At 34.4% G+C, this 16,155-nt stretch overlaps 1 protein-coding gene across 3 annotated transcripts in view; it reads left to right on the top strand.

The window, feature by feature from the left end:
- LOC107519363 (cytochrome P450 20A1) overlaps nucleotides 1–16,155 on the top strand; it is a 38,288-nt gene that overhangs the window by 8,691 nt on the left and 13,442 nt on the right. For 2 of the 3 annotated variants that reach the window (XM_036236222.1, XM_016161924.2), the window contains exons 5-8: nucleotides 6,145–6,312; nucleotides 10,746–10,824; nucleotides 14,252–14,367; nucleotides 15,170–15,224. In XM_036236222.1, coding sequence (XP_036092115.1) covers nucleotides 6,145–6,312; nucleotides 10,746–10,824; nucleotides 14,252–14,367; nucleotides 15,170–15,224 — 418 coding nt within the window. The remainder of the gene's footprint in view (nucleotides 1–6,144; nucleotides 6,313–10,745; nucleotides 10,825–14,251; nucleotides 14,368–15,169; nucleotides 15,225–16,155) is intronic. The other variant, XM_016161926.2, reaches the window with a different exon arrangement.

The raw sequence follows: 16,155 nt of genomic DNA, 5'->3' as shown, positions 1-16,155 counted from the left end.
ATACTCTGCATTACCCAGTGATAACCAGTTTAATGTTTTAAAATACTTTCTATCATTTCAGTCTTTTCTGTGCACAATAGAATTTTAATCAGCATCATACTGTATGGATAGTTTTAGACTCTGCATTTTTGATTTACCATTATTTTGTAAGCATTTTTATAACACTAGGTATTTTTGAAAATTACATTTGAAAAGAGTCTCTAGTGTCAATTTTATCTCCTAAATGTCTTTCAAATTGGTCTTGGATCGACTTTGTTGGTAAGGGAATAGGATATTTACAGAGTTCACTGCTGTCATCCTAATGTAAGCTTCCATTGTCTTACCCGAATTGCTTGTTTCTCCTCTTCTCTGCCATTCTCCCCACATATTTTCTACCCTCTTCAAGGATTCTTAAATCTAATGGCAGTTTGGTGAAACTTAGGGACTCCTGAGAATAACATTTTAAAATGTGTAACTACTAAGGAAACCAATATAGTTATCAAATTATTATTTTAAAAAACTTGTGTAATATATGTGCTTGATTATTAATGCATTAAATAACAAGGTCTGGCAATGTTTTAAAAAAACTTTGACGATTTTTAAGTAATGACATAATGGCGAAACAAAACCATCATTTCGAGATTTTTGCCATAACTGTAATATATGAACATATTTGAGATTTGTATTGGTGACATAGAGGGCCTATATTCACAATTGAAGGAAATTCTACATTTTATTTAGATGTTAGTGAAAATTAAAGATTTTTATCCCCCTCATCCATGTTCATGGACTCTGGAGTCTATGCATAGACCCTTTGGTATTTGTGGACTTGAAGTTCAGAATCTATGTGAATAGATACTTTCAAGATGTAGTTTTTATTTTATTACTTCCTTGATCAAACCCTTTCCTAGCTTCCTGGGACAAACTTCAAAGTGTAGTCTTAAGGGCCATGTGTGATGTAGCCTGCATACTTTTCCAGCCTTCTTTCTCATGTTCTCATTTGTGCTTATGTTCTAGTCACGCTGGTTTTCTATTCTGTACTGCATCTTGTTCTCTCCAATCTCAGGGCCTCTGTATATTCCATCCTCATTGACTGAATTGTCTCCTCTAGCCATCCACACATTCAGTTAATGCATGTTCCTTCTTAGCTTTTAGTTTAAATGTCACTTCCCCAGGGAAGCTGTCTCTGATATTTCACTGTCCCTGGGTGAGTCTCCCTTTAGATGCTGTCAAATCACTCTATGCTTTTCCTTTACAACACTTCCCAATTTGTAATTATATTTTGTGTAATTCTTTGAATATCTGTCTCCTAAGCTTTATGTTCCACAAAGGGAGGGACTCTTATTTTGACGGCTACTGTATCCTTGGTTCTTGACATAGAATAGGCTTCAGGAAATATTTATTAAACCAGTGAATAAATATTGATCAACTTACAGTTCAATTCATTGTCTCCTCTCTAACCTTTATGGATCTATTCTTGCTATTTTCTCCCAGAAAAGAAATTTTCCCACCTTGCCTCGCTAACTCCTACTCCAGTCCCCAGTTTAGTTATGTATGGTTTCCCAAGTACCCTCTCTAAACTACCATTAACAGTCCGAATATGCTTACATAACAAAATGAAATTCATTTTCTTAGCTCTTTTCCTTTTAGATTGTTTTCTCTCCCCTTTTCCCTAATTCATGTACTTTAAACAAAGCTATTTATTTTGTTATATGTTTAATGTAGCTCCTTGAGATTATTATATAGTGCAAAGACTATTAAGCTTGGTCAAGAGGCTTTGAATCTCGCTTCTGTCTGCATGATTATTTGTGCGTTAGTTGGCCTTCGTGAGCTTTTATTTCCTCATCTTAAATCGAGGATAATAATATCCACATTACAAAGTTGCTTTCAAGAGCAATAATGTGAAATATCTAACATCGGGTCTTAAAACAGTAATTACTTAAGAAGTTCCTTTCTTCCTCTTTGCTTGAGAAATAGATTTTCTTGCTATTTGTTTGTTGCCTACCCCCCATTCTTCTGTTCTGTTACCATTTCTCCTTGCTTATATTACCTGCTTCTCTGAAACTATACCTCCTTATTAATGTTTCCAACTTGGCTAATTCATTCCCTCTTTCAGTAGGGTTTTTATAGCTCATGGGCCTATGTCTCATTTGTAGAGTTACACAGAAGTCTTTTATAGTCTATACATTCACTCAAAAGTGCACAAATACCCCCACCTACTTACTTTCTCATTATATAGAGTAAATAATTTTAAAATCTTGGAAAATTTAAAGAAACAAAAATAATGTACTGACCATTCACATCCTCATCACCATACTTTAACAGTTATCAAATTAGACTCAATCTTATTTTATCTATATCTCTACTCACTTCCCACTTCTCTAACTGGATCATTTAAAGCAAATTCTAGACATCATACCAAGGAGCACTTGTTTTTAAAGCACCTAACAGTGTTTTGCATATAATAGCCACTGGGTCAGTTTTATTTTTTTTCCTTCTCATCTTCCATAACTTTGTTAATTTCTCCTAAAATTATCCTAACTGTGCATTATAAGCATTTTGATAACTTTTTTGAGTTATAGAATACCTGATATCTTTTAAGGGGATGCTATGTTGACTCTTGTCTTACAGTATTGACTCTTTAAAAATCATATTTGGTTAATGCTTAATGACAGTTTTTTCTCATTAGCGTTCTATTTGAAACTTACACTTTCCATTCAAGACTTCAGAATGGCTTGCTGAGTCTACTGGAAGCATTAATTGGCTCCTCTGTGCATAGTTTATCTTCTAAAAACAGACCAGACAGGGCCTTTAACCATACGTAGCTGCACATTAGTCTCTCTCCTTTCCTGTTCCCATTTCTAACCGATAGCCATTATTCACAGGGCCATCAGGAGTCTTGTATACCAAATTACTACCCTCTCGTTATTCCTGTTTCGTATCTCAAGGTTCTATATGGGTCATGCTTACATGTTCTCAGATTGCCTGCTTGGGATGTCGTAGCTGCTCCTGTTATTCCTCATTGCCCTGCCTGGAAGCAGTTCTGTTGCCTCTCTCTAAGCATTCACCAGTCAGAATCTTCCTTTCTATTTTGTTTAAATACCTAACATTCGTAAGAATATTTTTGTATTTAATTGTATGTCTCCAGGGAATTTTGCCCATTTCTTTTTGCTTTCATGATACCTTTTTCTTTTAGTAACATTTATTGTTGGAAGGCTTAATTATTCTTTCTTCTCTGCTTCAGACTAAGTAATTCTAACTTCTTTAATCTTTTTTCATAGGCTCTATTTCCCAGACTTTCAGCCTTTTTTGTTGTTCCGTATGCCATTATTTTCTCCTGACTGATCAAAGGTAAATCAAGGTGGAAAATTATTTCCCACTTTTCATGTTTCTTGTCGTCATATTTTCAAGCTTTTGTCTATAGACTAGGTCTATATGTGAGTTCTATGTTCTAATTTTTCTCTAGTTCTCTTAAACCTCATCCTGTGAGTTCTGACTTATTCCTTCCCTGGCCATCTCCACTCCAAGGCTCTGTGTAAACCTCCACTTTAATTATTTGAGTGTAACTTCTCTCTTCTGTGTACCTCAGTCCAATATTATCCTGTGACTTTGGGCTAAATTCTGATTCAACAAATATTTCCCAATTTTAGAATTTATGACTATTGTCCGAAATCCTTTGAAGTGACAGCTTAGTAATACTATTAATAGTACTATATAGCAATAAATTATTAATTATATAGTATTAATTATTAATAGCATTGATAAAATTATTGAGTTCATTGGTTTAATAGCTTGTATGAACTCATTTAATTCTCACAAAACTTCTGTAAGTGTTGTTATTTCCCCCTTTTTACAGATGAAGAAACTGAAAACAGAATAGTTAAGTAACTTGTCTCAGGTCACACAACTAGTAAATAGTAAGACTAGGATTTGATCCCGGTCAGTCTTGTACATTGCTTCTCTGTAGCTTGGTTCTACGACCCTGGGATGTAGTTTTGTTTGGCTAGTTTTTTTTTTTTCTCTTTTTCTTTTAATTAAATTTTTTGGGGTGACATTGGTTAATAAAATTATATAGGTTTCAAATGTGCAGTTCAGTAATACATTATATATATATCACCACCCAAAGTTAAATTTCCTTCTGCCACCTTATATTTACCCCCTTTACCGTTATCTACCTCTCCCACACACCCATTTCCCTCTGGTAACCACTAAACTGTTTTCTGTGTCCATGAGTCTCTGTTCGTTTGTCTTGTTCATTTGTTGTTTTCAGTTTTATATCCTATGTATGAGTGAAATCATGGTTCTCAATTTTTCTGACTTATTTCACTTAGCATGATAATCTCAGGATCCATCCATGTTGCTACAAATGGCAGTATTTCATCTTTTCTTATGGCTGAGTAATATTCCATTGTATGTGTATGTACCCCATCTTCTTTATCCATTATCTATTGAAGGACACTTTAGTTGTTTCCATGTCTTGCCCATCGTGAATAATGCTGCAGTAAACATCAGATTGCATATATCTTTATGGGCAAATATTTTCAGATTTTTTAAATAGATACCCAGAAGAGGGATTGCTGCGTCGTATGGTAATGCTATTCTTAATTTTTTGAGGAACCTCTATACTGTTTTCCATAGTGGCTGTACCAATTTACATTTCCATCAGCAGTGTATGAGGGTTCCTTTTTCCCCACAACCTCTTTAACACTTGTTATTACTTGTTCTGTTGATGATAGTCATTCTAATAGGTGTGGTTTTGAGATGCATTTCCCTAATAGCTAATGAAGTTGAGCATCTATTCAGATGTCTGTTTGCCATTGTATGTCTTCTTGGTAGAAGTGTCTGTTAGACACAGAAAGATACTTCATAATGCTAAAGGGAACAATACATCAAGAAGTTATAACATTTATCAATATACATGCTCTCAACCAGGGAGCACCAAAATGTAAAAAGCAACTACCAACAGAACTAAACTGACAAAGGCACAATTATAGTAGGGAACATAAAAACCCCATTGACAGCTATGGATAGATCATTCAAACAGAAAGTCAATAAGGAAATATCAACCTTAAATGACACATTAGACCAATTGGACATAATCGACATTTACAGAGACTTTCATTCTAGAACACCAGATTATATTCTTCTCTAGTACATTTGGAACATTCTCAAGGATAGACCATATGTTGGGACATAAATATAAGAAGACTGAAATCATACCATGCAGATTCTCTGAACACAGTGCTTTAAAACTGGAGATCAACTGCAAAAAGAAAGTGGGAGAAACCACAGACATACAGAGATTAATATCTTCATTTTAAATATTTATTTTGCTATTCAGAAAATTCGAATCCTTTATATTGTGACAAAACTTTCATGGAGTCGATATGGGAAAAAAACTTGAATTTGAGTTCTTAACATGAAAAAGGGCCGTATGTGTGTGTGTGTGTGTGCGTGTGTGTTACCTCACCAAACCCTTACCATATTATGTGACATGGAGATAATTACTTCTGTCACAGCAACCATGCAGGGTAGGAGATGTTGTCCCCATTTAACTATTGAGACACCTGCACCTTGGGAAAGTTAAGCAAATTACTCAGTCACATTACTTCTAATGACAGAGCCAGAAATAAAACCAAGCGTTTTCTGACTCTAAAGCTTTTGATATTTTTTCTACATATTGTTTTTATTCCACAAGGGATTTGATAAATACTTGTTGAATGAAGGAATGACAGAGAGACTCAGAGTTTTCTGTTACTGAAGCATGTCTAGGATTTTAAGATAATCATATATTGATTATTTACTATATCACAGGCACTCTGGTGAACTTTTACTATTTATTATTAGATACAAAGATTTTAGTGTCTTAATTTCTATTAGGGTTAAGCTGTTATCAGCCTTTGAGCTTTTAATTTGTATTTTGTTTTTATTGTTGTGGTGTTTCTGTTTTGCAAATCAGCCCATTGACAGAATCTGAACCTGAACCATTAAGGATGTCATTATTGATGGAGCCAGTGTTAGCCTGACAGATGAGTAATCGCCTGAATGCTTACTTTAATTGTAGAGTTGAGCTGTGTACTCTATGAAATGAATGTACTTGCTGAATTTTTCTAAGATTTAGCAAGAGGAAATAGCAAATCATTGTAGTCTTCTGTTCTCTTTCAGCTTTCAGAAGAATTATTAGATAAATGGCTCACCTACCCAGAGTCCCAGCATGTACCTCTTTGTCAGCATATGCTTGGTTTTGCTATGAAGTCTGTTACACAGTTGGTAATGGGTAGTGCATTTGAAGATGACCAGGAGGTTATTCGCTTCCAGAAGAATCATGGCACAGTAAGTTTAGGGTCAGGTTTAAAATTTTTCTTTCATCAAATTGGATAGCTGAATAACACTGACTTTGCCACTCAAGAAGGTTTACGATTCTATAGTATAGAATTTCCTTGTTTTCCATAGTGGCTGCACCAATTTAAAATCTCACCAACAGTGCATAAGGGTTCCCTTTGGCCATATCCTCGCCAACACTTATTATTTGTTGACTTTTTGATAATAGCCATTGTGACAGGTATGAGATGGTATCTCATTGTGGTTTTGATTTGCATTTCCCTGATGATGTGTGATGTTGAGCATCTTTTCATATGTCTGTTGGCCATCTGTATGGGATTCTTCTCAGAACTAGAACAAATAATATTCCCTTTTTTAAAATCAATCTCAACATTAAAGTAATTTATTTGGCTCAAATTATACTTTGGTAATTTACTTTACCACATATAAGGTCTCTGAGAAATTATTCCTTATTTTATTCAAATCTATAAAACAGATTAAGTAATCATGATAACATGTCTTTAAAAAATCACTAGGAATTGTGGCTTAACACTTGTCAATGTTTAGTATTATACTTTTTCCCATTAAAATGATTTCATTTCTTGTGTTTGATGATTAAAAACATACATTTCTTATAAAACATTCACATATGTAAATGTAAAAAGTGGAAAAATCATTCTAGATTCCACTTTCTAGAGTAAATTCCACTTTCTAGAGTAAACTAACCTTTGTACCAACACAAAATAAACTGGTTAAGAAATTCCTGAAATATCTTCATATTTTAATGAAGAATCAATTTTTGACTCAGTTATTGATGTCTGATTTTTTTTTCATGTTGATGAGACAGCATTTTTACAAAGAGACCTCTATTATTTCCAGTATTTTCTTCTAAATTGCTGCTATTAATTTTGTATGTTTGTAAGCTGGCATTTTCTTATTCTTTTTTTGTCTTATAACTTCAACGTAGAAATAATTTTAAACTTATAGAAAAGGTGCAACTAGTACAAGGAACTCCTATATATACTTTACCTTGGTTCACCAGTTTTCATTTTACCTGATTTGCCTTTGTTATTTATCTATCCCCTATCCATCCATCCATCCATCCATCCATCCATCCATCCATCCATCGCTCCCCATCCCTTACCCGAATCATTTGAGAGTAAAGTAGATATTTTATCTCTTTCTCCCTAAATACTTCATATGTATTTACTGAAAACAAGGATATTGTCTTATACAGTGACAACATAGTTTTCATGCCTGGGAAATTTAATATTCATACAATACTATCATCCAGAGCCTGTATTCAAATTTCTTTACTTTTAGTGGTCAAACCTTTTCAATGCAGAAGAGTTCCTCAGCTTTTCTTTGTTTCTTGAACTTCACCTTTTTTAAAAGTAGAGGCCAATTATTTTGTAGAATGTCTCTCAATTTGGGTTTGAATAGATTAAAATTGTACATTTTTGGTAGGAATCTGATATTTTCTTAGCTTTACTAGTTGTCAAAGGAAAGTTTTCAGCCTATAAACATGACTTGAAATCTTTCCTCAAATGATATTTTAATGTCTGAAACACTAAGGGATTGCCGTTGTCCATTCATGCCAGCAGAAATAATAACCGCTTTGTGAATGCAGAAGCAATAACAACTGCATCGTCACTGCTGCTTGGCTGACAACAGTTGAGAGATGTGATCAGTTGTAAGATGCATATCGATTTCACAGATGTTAAGCTGTGAAAAAATACACACTTTCAGTTGCATACTGCGTTTGTGAAATGCCCTTCAAAAACATTGTCCCAATTATTTCTCCGCTAACATTAGTGTTCTCTTCCCTTGTGCTTTTGACATTAGAGTTATTGGTCCTTTACATATTTGCATATAGTTCAAAATGTTATTTTGTCCTTAAAATTTGTAATTATTGTTTGTAAGGTTGGTTCGCCTTTTCTAGAATGTTATGTATAGTTGGAATCATACAATATGTAGCCTTCTCAGATTGGCTTCTCTCACTTTATAATATGCATTTAACTTTCCTCCATATCTTTTCATGGCTTGATAGCTCGTTTCTTTTAGCACCGAATGCTATTCCATTGTCTGTATACCACATTTTATCCATTCACGTACTAAAAGACATCTTGGTTGCTTCCAGATTTTGGCAATTATGAATAAGGCTGCTATAAACATCTGTGTTCAGGTTATTGTGTAGATATAAGTTTTAAACTCCTTCGCGTAAATATCAAGTAGTGTTATTGCTGGATCAGTATAGTAAGAGTATGTTTCATTTTTTAACAAACTGTTTTTAAGGATTCTATTGATATAGCCTCTGGCTCAGAGATCGTTTCTAAGCTGTGACTGGTGTACTAATAAGACTAGCAAAGGCATTCTTCATTTTTGTTAGTGTTTTTGATCTTTAGCATTTCTTTCTGATTCTTTCTTAGGATTTCCATCTCTCTGCTTACATTACCTGTCTGTTCTTGCATGCTACTTTATCCTTTACCTAAGAATCCTTTAGATCCCATAGCGTATTATCCTTTAGAGTCATTAGCTTATTTAATCACAGTTGTTTAAAATTCCATATCTTGTTCTGATAATTCCATCTCTTGTTCTAATGCTTGCTCCTTCTGGTTCTGATGCTTTCTGTTTCTTCATAGTGTTTTTTTGCCTCTATTATTTTTCTTGATAGCCAGACATGATGTATTGGGTAAAAGAAACCGGTGTAAATAGGCCTCTAGTAATGTAGTGGTGAGGTGTGGGGAAAGGGGAAACATTCCATAGTCCTATGATTATGTCTCAGTCTTTTAGTGAGCCTGTGACTCTGGATTGTGAACTTTTCAAGCGTTTCTCGTTTTTTTTTGTTTGTTTTTTGTTTGTTTTTTTTTTTTTTTTCCCCACTTAGGTGGGACAGGATGGCCTGAGTGGGCTGGAGTTAGGTACACTTCTTCCACATGGAAGGCCAGATCTGAGTGGAGTTGGATATTTCCCTTCCTCACATCCGTTAGAGTCTGATAATACGCCAGTAGGTTAGTTAGGCTAACTGATTTTGTTGGAGTGCTCTGGTTTATTTCAAATTGGTTCCTTTTTCAATCCCCATTTGAGGAGTCCAAGGGGCTTTTTCTCCAGTATGTATTGTGGGAACCTGGTTGAGCTCCCAGAGGTAAATCTCACAATATTTTGGGGCCTCCTATGACTGGGTCACCTGGAGTTTTAAACTCTCAGAGGTGTGTATGCTGCACCCCTAGAAGTTTGTCAAGTTCAGGTCAGGTTTTCCTACCCTAACACTGGTTCCTGGGGTGGTTTCTGCTTGTGAATCTGTTCTGGTAACATGTGACTCCCTGTTTTTGCCTGTCTTTCCAATCTTGGGGGCCTCAGTTTGCCCTGGATCCTTCCCAGTCTTACAGAACCAAGGACAGTTGCTGATTTTTCAGTCTGTTGGGACGGAGGAGCTAAATGAATGCAACATTTTAATTATGAATTTTTGCCCTATGCCATGCTTAGAAACGTCTATCTTGCTTTAAGAGTATTCCTAATGTGAATTTTTACTGTACATTTTACATTTAAATCTGAAAGGTGGGGGTGCTCCATAGTGTAGTGGTTAGCAGGTCTGCTTTACATGCAGAAAGTGCTGGGTTTGTGCCCCAGGTGGAGCCACAGACCATACCCCGGGGCTGCCAGGCCCTCCCCTGTCCCGGCCTTCAGAGATCCAGTTCTTAAGGGGAGACAGCAACATCCTTAAGTCAGGGGTGGAAGTGGGAAGTGAGTGGTGGGGGGGTGGGATTAAAGAGGGGAAAAATAAAATAATTAATTAATTAATTAAGTCTAAAAAAAATAAATATGAAAGGTGTATCTTTGTAAGGTAAGAGTTGGGGACTCTTAACTCTATTAATAAATTTTCAAATATTTAGTATTCATTAGTAAATGGTATGTTCTTCAAGTTCTTTCAGAGATTTTGAATTATAAACAAGTTAAAGTTTTTACAGGGGCTGACTACACAATTTTGAAATAATTGGAAGCCTATTTTGTTGTTTACTATCTCCAAGCCTTGGACTAATTTTTAACCTTTTTTCAGGATCTCAGTTAATGCTTATCAGTATTATAGGCAAAGTAAAAATTGGAATTCCCAGTGAATTCCATATGAATTTTATTTATCCACTGGTACTATTATAATAAAAAATAAAATACTGACTCTGTTGCTATGTCTTTTTCCTCCCCATTCCTACTTTATTTTTAAAAAACAGAACTTTGACTTCCCATTTATAATTAGTTTGAAAGTGCCTTGACCAAAACTATTAAAATATATTTGCGCCCTGTCCTCAGAGACTATGGAGTAAATGATTATATAGCTTTTTTATCAGGTTTGTTAGTGAGACAGGAGTTCCTCAATTATTAGCTTAGATTGCTTGATATGATTTAAAAAATCTTTTTATTAGATAATAGGTATGTTTTCCTATTTTCAGATTTGGTCTGAGATTGGAAAAGGCTTTCTAGATGGATCACTTGATAAAAATACAACTCGGAAAAGACAGTATGAAGATGGTAAGTTTTGCCACTTTTAATTTTTAATAAGGACAAAAGGACACGTCCCATTTTTAATAGGGTTATCTCTGAAACATGATATTAAAGGTCATATATATTTTCTCTATATATGTTTTTTTCTACAGTTCCTGTAATAAAATTTTTTCTTAAAAAAGAACAAATAATGAATTAGTAAATTAGCATTCACTGTAGAATGAGAATGCTGTAGAGATGGTATAGCCTACATGTTACTGAACAGTATAAGGATGCAGTCCTGGGAAAGCAATTGGATGGTATATATTAAAGCCATAATAATGGATGAAATTACCTAAAACAAGAAAATATTCATGAATATTCCTATTCATACTGTTCTGCAAGTAGAAAACCAGAAACAATCTAAATGTCCAACAATACAGAGGTTGCTACGGAAATAATATCAACATGGTTAAATATTTTGTAGATATTTGTAAAAAGTTTAGCAACATAAAAAATTCTTGCCATTTTAGCAATGAATAAAAATATTTTCAAAAGTGTTTGTCATTTGGTTACAACTTTTTAAAATCTACACAGAAAAATAGCAATTTTAGTTTAAGATGGTAAGATGGCTCCCCAAAATTATCCTCCCCCTTTTTTATTATTCTATATATTCTGTTAGTTAGTAATTTAATGATTATAATGCTTTAATATCTTTATTCTGAGGTGCTTCAGTTCTTTTTATGGACGTACTCAGGATAAATTAAAATACATAAACTACATTGGAGTACTGGATTATTTTGCATGTATTATAGTAGTGCTTCCCAGGAGTCTCTTCCTTTATTCTTTCAACAAATATCGAGGCCTATATGTGCTAGGCATTATTCTATATACGGGGGACAAAAACCCCTGTCCTCATGGAGCTTACCATTCTAGTGACTCCCTTGATATCTAACAGAAGTCCAGAAAAGCCAATTTAATTGACACATTTTCTGCTATCTGGTTTTCATTACCATTCTGATTACCTTGATAGATGCCTTTGGATTAATTCCCCTTAAAAAATGTATTTCGAAAATATTGGTTCAATTGATATAAAATGAAAATTATATTTTTTTATTCTAAATAAAAGTAGATTCTCTAGCATGATATGTTTCTTGGGCTGTAACATGAGCATAGGTCAAATTTGAGCTTTTATTGAAAACGATTATGTTTTGGTACTTATATGACTGGGATCCCATGGATTGATCAGTACTTCCTTTATTTCAGTGAGTCAGGTCTGTACATTGCAATCACTTTGGAATTTAAAACAAAAAAACCCCTGAAGCTCAGGCTTTACTCTAGATCAGTTTATTCAGAATCTGAGATAGAGGTTCCCTGAGCATCAGATATTTTTATAAAAGATCTCTGGATTACTTTGATGTACTTGTAGGGTTGCAAATGTACAGTAACAGTTCTAAAACTTAGCTATACATTGAACCTATTAAGAAGTATCGAAGCCTGGTGTCCACTCCTAAACGTTCAGATTTCATTGGTATGAGTTATGACTTCTACTTTTTTTTTTTTTAAGCTTCCTAGCTGATTCTAATGTGTAGCAAAGTTTAGGAAGCACTGCAATACAGTGTTAATAATTTCTCATTTTAATATATTGAGTTATTATTTATATTCATTCACATCTATAGTGAAGATCTATAATTTCCTGGTATGTTTTTGGAGTTGGGCAGATGTCAACAAAACAAACAAAAATTCTGGTCTTTGCGGTAGCACATTCTAGTGGGAAGAAGCAGATAATCTAAGTAAACTAAACAGTGTGATAAAAAATGAATAAAGTGCTGTGGAGAAAGTTAAATCAGAAATGGGTATAAAGAATGCTGAGGCTCGAGGTTACAGTTTTAAATAAGGTTGTTAGGAAAGGCCTCACCAAGATTAAATGGTGACTTTTGAGCAAACACTTGAAAGAGATAAGACAACCAGTCAATGCAAATAATGTGGTCATCTTCATGTCCAGAGGAATAATATTCCATGTGGAGGAAAAATAATTGCAAAGTCCTTAATGTGGGATTCTTCCTGGTGTATCTGAGATATAACAGGCAGCTATATGGCTGGAATGAAGTGAGTAGAAGGAGATGAGGCCAGAAAGATTGGGAAGCGGGACAGATTTTGTCTGGCTGATAGATCATTGTATGGCTAGGTTGTTAATTGTAAGATAGGAAGCCAGTGGAAGGTTTTGAGCAGAACTTTGATCTTAGTTATGTGTTTAAAGGATCACTGTGGCTACTATGACAGGTTATAGGGGCCCACAGCAGAAGCAAAGAGACTACTTAGGGGGCTATTGCAACGAACCAGGCAAGAGAAGTAATGTGTGCAGGTGTGAAAAGTATAGAATGAAAAAGAAGAGTGAAGGAGAGTAATTGTATTTTGGTGCTAGAACCACCAATATTGGCTGACAGGTATAAGAGAGGAGACACCAAGGTTTTAGGCCTGAGTAATTGGAAAATGAAATTATTAGGATATAAGATAGGAAAGACTAGGAAGATCCAGCTTTGTGGGAAAAGATCAAGAGTTGAGTTTTGGATGTTATGTTTAAAAGCTTCAGACATCCAAGTGGAGATGCTGAGGTGGTTGTCACATACTTAAGTCTGGAGTTTAGAGGAATGAGGTCCTGACTGAAAATATAAAATTGGGAGTATTAAGTACATAGATTGTATTTAAAGACTTGAGACTGGTGATCATCAAGCTAATGAATATAATAGAAGAAGGAAAGAAGTCCAAAAACTAAGCCTTGACCTTAGACATTCTGTCATTAAAAATTTTTGAAAGGGGAAAAGGAATCAACAGAGGAGACTGAGAATGGGCAGGCAGTAAAGTGGGAGAAAGATGTGGAGTCCAGGAGAGTGTGGAATTGAGAGCTAAATGGAAAAGTATTTTTCTTGGAGAGTAAGTGATCAACGTCATTAAATGCTATGATAGGTCAAGTAAGATGAGGCTGAGAAATGATCTCTGGATAATTTTATTGACTATTGGATATCAGTTATTCTTATAGGATTCAGAAATTTACTTTTCTGGTTATTTCACATATATTTATGTCTCTAAATGAGTGATATGGATTTGGGAGAAGAATGAAGTTAGGAGGATAGAATTTAGAAAGAAGGTGGATAATATCAGGGGAGAGGTATATATGGGTGGAGGCCTCTAAGGTGCTGGTACTGTTCTACGTCTTGACCTGGGTGGCAATATTATGAGTGTTTGCCTTATAGTTATTCCTTAGATTGTACATATGTTTTATATACTTTTTGGATCTTTATAAAATATAGCAAAAAGAAGGAGGAAAGTAGATAAGTTTTTAAAAATAGTTGGTCACAACTCTTTTACCTTTGGAAGTTTTATTCTGCAATATAGTAACATTGTACAGAAATATTTTAAAAAGTCAATTTTTACAATGCTTATATTCTAAAATCTTTTGTTTTTCTTCTCTAAGCCCTTATGCAACTGGAATCTATTTTAAAGAAAATTATAAAAGAAAGAAAAGGAAGAAACTTCAGTCAACATGTTTTCATTGACTCCTTAGTGCAGGGGAAACTTAATGACCAACAGGTGATATAATTGTTAAATATTTATTAAATAATAGATAATCACACATGTATAGAGTGTTTTTATTTACTTTAATCCTGGTACCCTCCTAGAATTCAATACTTTCATTGTATCTCATGTATAAATAATTTAAGTATTTAGTCTCCTATTACTTAGCTCTTTGAAACAGCTGTACATTATTTAATATTTGGATAAGCAAATAATGAGTCAAAATTCTCCGATCATAAAATAGGAGGACTTGTGTAAGCCTTTATCGACCCAGCTGCTCCGCCTATGTGACCAGGTGTGGCAGCTGGGCTCGGTCCCAGTGCGCCTCTGTTATCCCCAGCACACTGCTGTTTGTGGTGTTGTCAGACAAAGGAAAAGAGTAGAGTCATGATTGCCACACCCGTTTATTGTAGGACTCTTCAACCCCACTCTACACATACATGCAAGTCCTCATAGAAGTGGTTTTTTGTGTGTGTTGTGGGTACAGAAATTGAATCAGGCTCCAGGGACAGTGGCAGGTTCTTCCCTTTCCTGAGGCTTCATTGCTCCACCAGGCCAAGCCGGAAAGAGAGGACCGAGACAGCTTATTTGCAAAGATATGTCATGAGACAGTAATATTACAGATAAATGTTTGCTACATTAAAAACGCAATGCAGTATTTAGGTTAGTTTTTCCATTATTTAGATTCACACCGTAAAGAAGTGTGTACATTTTTCCTTTCCTTGATCCTAATTCTATACTCTGTTATTTTAGTAGGGCCTACCTAATACAGGCCCCCTTATATTCCACACTTTCTAAACTTAGTTTTGTTTCCTAGATCCTAGAAGACACAATGATATTTTCTCTGGCCAGTTGCATAATAACTGCAAAATGTAAGTATAAATTGATTCCTTTTTGAGATAGATTATAAAATATACAGGAGTAAAAGTATTCCAAAATAAAGGAAACACTGTTTGCATGACCTATAAAGTCATGATTGCCACACCCATTTATCTTCTTTTTTATTCTTGTTTGAAAGACTTGATTCACACAGGTACCTTTTTTTTTTTTTTTTTTTTTAACTCCAGGTGTTCTATCCCACCTCTGAACATTGCCATAAAATTTTTGACACAGTTTATGGATTGTGAATTCTAGTTAGTGCCTTTAAAATGAACTGCTGTTGATACCTTTCCAGCTGGAACAATGAGCTTTGCAATTTCCTGCTGAGGCATTTCTCTCTGACTCCAATCCATTCTGCTATTATTAAAGTCTATCAACAGAGGAGATAGGCCACAGAAATCAGGATTTTAAAGAACTCCTCTTTTGGTGGATTTTTATTTAAAATTCTAAAATGTGTGATATGTTTCTAAGTTTCCTTACTGGTTTTCAGTTTATCAGAGTATCATTTATTTGTACAGTATTTATAAAATTTTGTGTATAGCTATAAAAATATACTAACAAAATGCTAAAAGAAGTATTAAAACAATTTAAAAGCTAAAAAAATTGTTTCTTTGCTTTTCATTTACAGCTCTTTCTGTTTAAGGAATTTTCTTGTAAACAATGAGTACACATATATGCTTCCCATAAATTTTTCTTCTTTGTAAAATTTTTGACATCCAGAAATGTCCAGATATTATAGATTAAATGGAATTTAGGTAAGCATGTGTCAAAAATAACGTAGTAACCTTTTTAAAAATGCTTAACTTAAAGTTTTATTACATTAAAATGTAGTTTTGCTAAAGATCTTCAAAAAAATCTGAATCAGTTGTTCTCTAGATACCACAAAAAGTGACCATTTCCAAGGTTGAGTTAATATTTTAATCT

This window comes from Rousettus aegyptiacus, unplaced genomic scaffold (assembly GCF_014176215.1).
Source record: "Rousettus aegyptiacus isolate mRouAeg1 unplaced genomic scaffold, mRouAeg1.p scaffold_m13_p_2, whole genome shotgun sequence".
NCBI classification, from domain to species: Eukaryota; Metazoa; Chordata; class Mammalia; order Chiroptera; family Pteropodidae; genus Rousettus; species Rousettus aegyptiacus.
This window is presented reverse-complemented; position numbering and strand designations above follow the sequence as displayed.